At 45.9% G+C, this 5539-nt stretch overlaps 1 protein-coding gene across 1 annotated transcript in view; it reads left to right on the top strand.

The window, feature by feature from the left end:
* The first annotated feature begins 500 nt into the window (after positions 1–500).
* The window catches only part of Snf8 (SNF8 subunit of ESCRT-II), a 12028-nt gene continuing 6989 nt past the window's right edge, over positions 501–5539 (top strand). The window contains exons 1-3 of the mRNA XM_021176593.2: positions 501–677; positions 929–979; positions 4951–5089. Of these exons, the coding sequence (XP_021032252.1) occupies positions 624–677; positions 929–979; positions 4951–5089 (244 nt within the window). The 5' untranslated portion in view covers positions 501–623. The remainder of the gene's footprint in view (positions 678–928; positions 980–4950; positions 5090–5539) is intronic.

The following is a 5539-nucleotide window of genomic DNA, read 5'->3' on the forward strand; positions in this document are numbered from 1 at the left end:
TTTGAACAAGTATAGAACAAGGCAAGTTGTGCAGTGCGTGGCACAAAACTATCAGCTGCTGCCGCCTTTTTTTTTTTTTTTTTTTTTTTTTTTTTGTTAATCTAAGGTTTAGTTTTATTCTCGGTTTTTGCTCAAGGTGGCACCCATGAGCGTGGTTGCTCATGCATTTAATCCCAACATTTGGAGGTAAAGGCAGGAGAACTCTGTGAATTCGAAGTGAGCTTGGCTTACATAGTTCCAGACCAACCATGGTTATGGAGAAACCCTGGCTGAAAAAAAAAATGGCACCTTCCATGGCCAACACAGCTCTTGGTCATGTCCCAGAAGCATCTGTCGCTCTCCAGGCGCCCACTTTGGTAGGATGCATGGGGAATTACAATAGGACAAGGGGTTCGCGCTTCCGACGTCATCTGGCCTTCGTGGAAATTGGCCCCCAGCTAAGGCGGTGACTGGGGCCCTTGCAAGAAACTCCTCGACTCCGCCGCAGGAAGTGAATATCGACACTTCCGGCGCGCTCAGATGACGCACGGCACCCGGCTTCCGTGTTGGGAGCTGGCGACAGAACCTGGGACGCGGAGAGCTGGGGTCCGGGCTGCGGGGTGGCCCGCGGGCCCGGGGTGGGGATGCACCGGCGCGGGGTGGGAGCTGGCGCCATTGCCAAGAAGAAACTCGCCGAGGTGAGCGCGAAGGAAGCCGGGATGGAGCCTGCTCTGCCCTCGAGACACTGAATTCTCCCGGAATGGAGTTCTAGTCCCCTAAATCTGTAGAAGACAGGTTTCTCCGGAGCCCAGGGAGGAGTGATTGGAGTGTCAGGAGGCCGGTGGTTAAGTCACTGCATAAGACAGATCTTTAATACTAAGGCAGTGGCAGCGCAATGGGAGTCTTGGCGATCACTGTCTCAACTCATGCGGGTCTTTTTGTCTGACAGGCCAAGTATAAGGAGCGAGGGACTGTCTTGGCTGAGGACCAGCTGGCCCAGGTGAGTGACTGAAAGGCCCCAGATAGGAAGGGAGATGGACCAGGGCTGGCCAATATACCTTTGGTATAGATCGTCTCCACTGAACTAAAAATAGGATGTCAGGCAAATCCAGATTTAGGCAGAATGGCTAGTAATACTAGCTAAGATTTTTGACTGATTAGACTTGTGCATTTCCCCTTTTTATTTTATTTGGTTATTGTCTTTTTTGTTTTGTTTTTTTTTGTTGTTGTTTGTTTGTTTCTTTTTTGATTTATTTATTATATGTAAGTACACTGTAGCTGTCTTCAGACACTCCAGAAGAGGGAGTCAGATCTCGGTACGGATGGTTGTGAGCCACCATGTCGTTGCTGGGATTTGAACTCAGGACCTTCAGAAGAGCAGTCGGGTGCTCTTACCTGCTGAGCCATCTCACCAGCCCGTTTTTTTTTTTTTTAAAAGATGGTGTCTCACTTTGCTGCCAAGGCTGGGCTCCCAGCCTGTCCAGCCTCAGTCTGATCAGTAGCAAATGCCACCCCTCCCAACCTTATGGTCATGTTCAATCCTCATTACAATTCCATGTCAACCTAGATTTTAAAAATTCATCCAGTGATCTGGGAATGTACCTCAGCCATAGAGTGTTTGCCTGACATGCACAAGTGCTGGAAGCCGTGCTCAACATAGCAAAAATTTAAACTTTCTTTAAAAACCAGAATGATAATTTTTCCTCAGAGTACTAACATTTCGCCAGGCAGAGGTGGCACACGCCTTTAATCCCAGGACTCAGGAAGGCAGGGACAGATGGAACTCTGAGTTGGAGGTCAGCCTGGTCTACAGAGAAAATTTTGTAGCCAGGATAGCCATGGCTACAAAGAGTCACCGTCCTGTCTTGAAATACAAAACAAAAAGAAATGCTGATATCTATTTATTTATTTATTTTTTTGGTTTTGGTTTTGGACTCTCTGGAAGAGCAGTCAGTGCTCTTAACCGCTGAGCCATCTCTCCAGCCCGCTGATATTTATTTACTAATAACATTGCAGTTGCATTAGGAAAGCATAAGCAAATGGGATTCACCGGCATGTCCAAAGAAGTTGAGACAAAAAGTAAAATCATTAATATTATGAGAGATACTTTGAAATGATAATCTTTAGGCACAATGATTAATAGTAAGAATGGTGGTGTTCAAGGTTGAACAGTCTGCTGGACGAAAGCCTTTTTTTTTTTTTTTTTTTAATTTTGCTTTATTTGTTTTGTTGAGACAGGGTCTATGGACTCCTGGCAGCCCTGGAACTCACAATGTAGACCAGGTTGGCCTGGAACTCACAGAGATCCTCCTGCCTCTGCCTACCAAATGCTAGGATAAAGCCATTTGGCACCATGCCCGGCCTCTTTCTTTTCTTGTTTTTCCAGAGGCTCTTACTGCCTATCATTTGGTGTGGGACTAGCAGAGTTGAACAGGGTGGCCTTTCAATAGGCCATTCACTTGCCTCTGCCTCTGCCTCCCTGTGGTGGGATGAAAGGACTGTACCACCATGAGTGCATCCTTTATTACGGTGCTTTGTAGCAAACTCAGGGCCTGGCACATGCAGTGGACGTGTTCCATCCCCAAACTGTACCCCAACTTACGGCTTTTATTTCATGTATCTCACAATGATGAAAACGTGCCTGACTTGTGGCACCTGTCACTCTCAGCACCTGGGGACATGCGGGAGGGCAGATGAATGATGGGTTCAGGTCCCTTCTCTAACCTCATCCTTTGTGTATGGACTCTGAATGCACTTGGGTATTGTGATTGGTGAGGAAGAGGAGGGGCTTTGGCTTGAAATGCGCTTCAAGACAGGGTATCTCTGTGTAGCCCTGGCTGTCCTGGAGCTCACTCTGTAGACCAGGCTGGCCTTGAACTCTGAAATCTGCCTGACTCTGCCTCCCAAGTGCTGGGATTAAAGGCGTGCGCCACCACTGCCTGGCTGAAATGGGCTCTTGATCTGAGGAAAAATAGACAGGATGTCATTGTAATTATTTATTTTATTATTGTAATTGTTTTGTTTATATGTTTGTCAGTATGCTTGTGCACACCTGTATGCAGGAGCCTGCAGAGGCCAAAAGAGTGTCAGCTCCACTGCAGCGAGCAGTAGGTCATGGTAAAGCACCTAGTGTGCATGATTGCTGAGCAGCAGACCTTGCTCCTCTCAGGGGCAGCAGTGCCAACCACTTAGTATCTCTTTAGTCCTTCCTTCATCTTATCATTCTTATCATAGAGCGGGTTGTGTGGCCTTGAACTTGGATCCTCCCACTGCAACCTCCCAAGCCCTTAACCACATTTTCCATCTAGATTATGCTTTTAATTACTTTGTGTTTTGAGACAGGGTTTCTCTATGTACAGCAGAACAGCCTTGAACTCAGAAATCTGCCTGCCTCTATCTCCCAAATGCTGGGATTAAAAGCATGCACCAACATCCCTGGCTCCTGATTATGCTTTAAGAAGCACTTACTTGGGCACTGCAGAGACGGTTTATCAGTTAAGACTGCATACTACTCTTGCAGAGGACCTAGCCTTGATTCCCAGCACCCACATGGAACCTCACAAATGCTTATAATTCCAGTTCCAGGGCATGCAAAACCTTATGATCCCCTCAGGCTCCTGTACACATGTGATGCATATACATATACTCAAACATGCACAGCTAAGATAAATATTAAAGGATAAATGAGGCCAGGCAGTGGTGGCTCATGTCTTTAATCCCAGCACTCAATAAAACCAGAAGGAAGAAGCTCCTGTTCCCAGGGAAAACAGCACTCCAGCCTTAACTGAGTACACTCATTAAGAGTGCATAGAGATTTTGGGTGATTTTATGTGGCAAAGGAAGAGATGCTGGGTCAGAAGTGATTACTCTTGGTGACCTAAAAGTTTTTTGTTAATTAGAGAAAAAGGAAGGTAATAGAAATAATTCTCTTCTCCTGATCTTTTTTTTTGCTTTTGTTTTTGTTTTTTGTTTGTTTGTTTTCCGAGACAGGGTTTCTCTGTGTAGCCCCGGCTGTCCTGGAACTCACTTTGTAGACCAGGCTGGCCTCGAACTCAGAAATCCACCTGCCTCCGCCTCCCAAGTGCTGGGATTAAATGTGTGCGCCACCACTGCCTGGCTCTTCTCTTCTCTTATTTTCATTTTCTTTTTCTTTTATTGAGACAGGGCTTTACAGTGTTGCTCTGTCTGTCCTGGAACTCACTCTGTAAATCAGCCTGGCCTCAAAATCAGAGACCCACCTGCCTCTGCCTCCCAAGTGCTGGCATGTGTGCCTCCACTGCCTGGGTATTCTTCCATTTTTAAAGACAAAATAGATTGTTGTACCTTTAGATTAATGAATTTTTCCAGAAAGAAGAGAAAAAGCACATTTGTTGTGCATATTGATGATCAGAACTGGGACAAGTGAAGACAAACACAGAGGAGCCAATATCATCTCCTCTCTGCCTGCAGCAAGACTTTTGGGAGTATAGATAAGAGCATAGATGGGAGGCAGAGCACAAAGCTGAGAATCCTTGCCAATGCCTGTAATCTCAGCACCTGGGAAGTACAGGCTGGAGGATCAGGAGTTCAAGGTCATCTCCCACTTTATTATAGTGAGTTCAAGCCAGACAGGACTCCATGAACCCATATCAAAATAAGAACAAAGACACAAAGAAAACACAGAATAAATAGGGTAGTGGTAGATCAGAAGGACATTGGTTGTTTTGTTGTTGGTACATTTCTTTGTCTGGGCTCCTGCCATAATAGATGTGAGAAGACAATTTACAGGAGTTGGTTCTGTCCTTGTACCTTGTGTGGCCCAGGGATCCAACTCAGGTTGTTAAGCTTGATAGCAAGTGCCTTTACCCCTGAGCCATCTTGCCAGCCAGAGATTGGTTATTTTGGATTCTTCTCTGCCACCAGGCTGGGGTCCTATATTTAGCCTCTGATGGTACTTGGGTTGCTCTAATCTCCCCTTGTCTTTCTTAACAGATGTCAAAACAGCTGGACATGTTCAAGACCAACCTAGAAGAATTTGCCAGCAAGCATAAGCAAGAGATCCGGAAGAATCCTGAGTTCCGAGTCCAGTTCCAAGACATGTGTGCAACCATTGGGGTGGATCCCCTGGCCTGTAAGGAGTTGCCTGTGGGGAGTAGACTCGTAGAGCAGCTCACCTGTTACATCTCTTCTGTGGGGCATCTCTAGATGGGCCTTCTAGGAAATATGGAGAATACATGTTTAGGGAACATCTATGAGGATTGTGTATGCCCTTCTGAGGTGGAAGGTGGAGAGCCTGGAATGCTGGCTGTAGTCTCTGGGCACCATCTTTCCTTGAACAATCTTTAGTACATTTTTCTTTTTTCATGACTTTCCTCTTATTAGAAAAAGAAATGCATTTTAAAGATTTATTTTTAGGGGGCTGGAGAGATGGCTCAGTGGTTAAGAGCACTGACTCCTCTTCCAGAGGTTCTGAGTTCAAATCCTAGCAACCACATGGTGGCTCACAACCATCTGTAATGAGATCTGACGCCCTCTTCTGGTGGTCTGAAGACAGCTACAGTGTACTTACAAATAAAAAATA

Source organism: Mus caroli, chromosome 11, assembly GCF_900094665.2.
Source record: "Mus caroli chromosome 11, CAROLI_EIJ_v1.1, whole genome shotgun sequence".
Classification (NCBI taxonomy): Eukaryota; Metazoa; Chordata; class Mammalia; order Rodentia; family Muridae; genus Mus; species Mus caroli.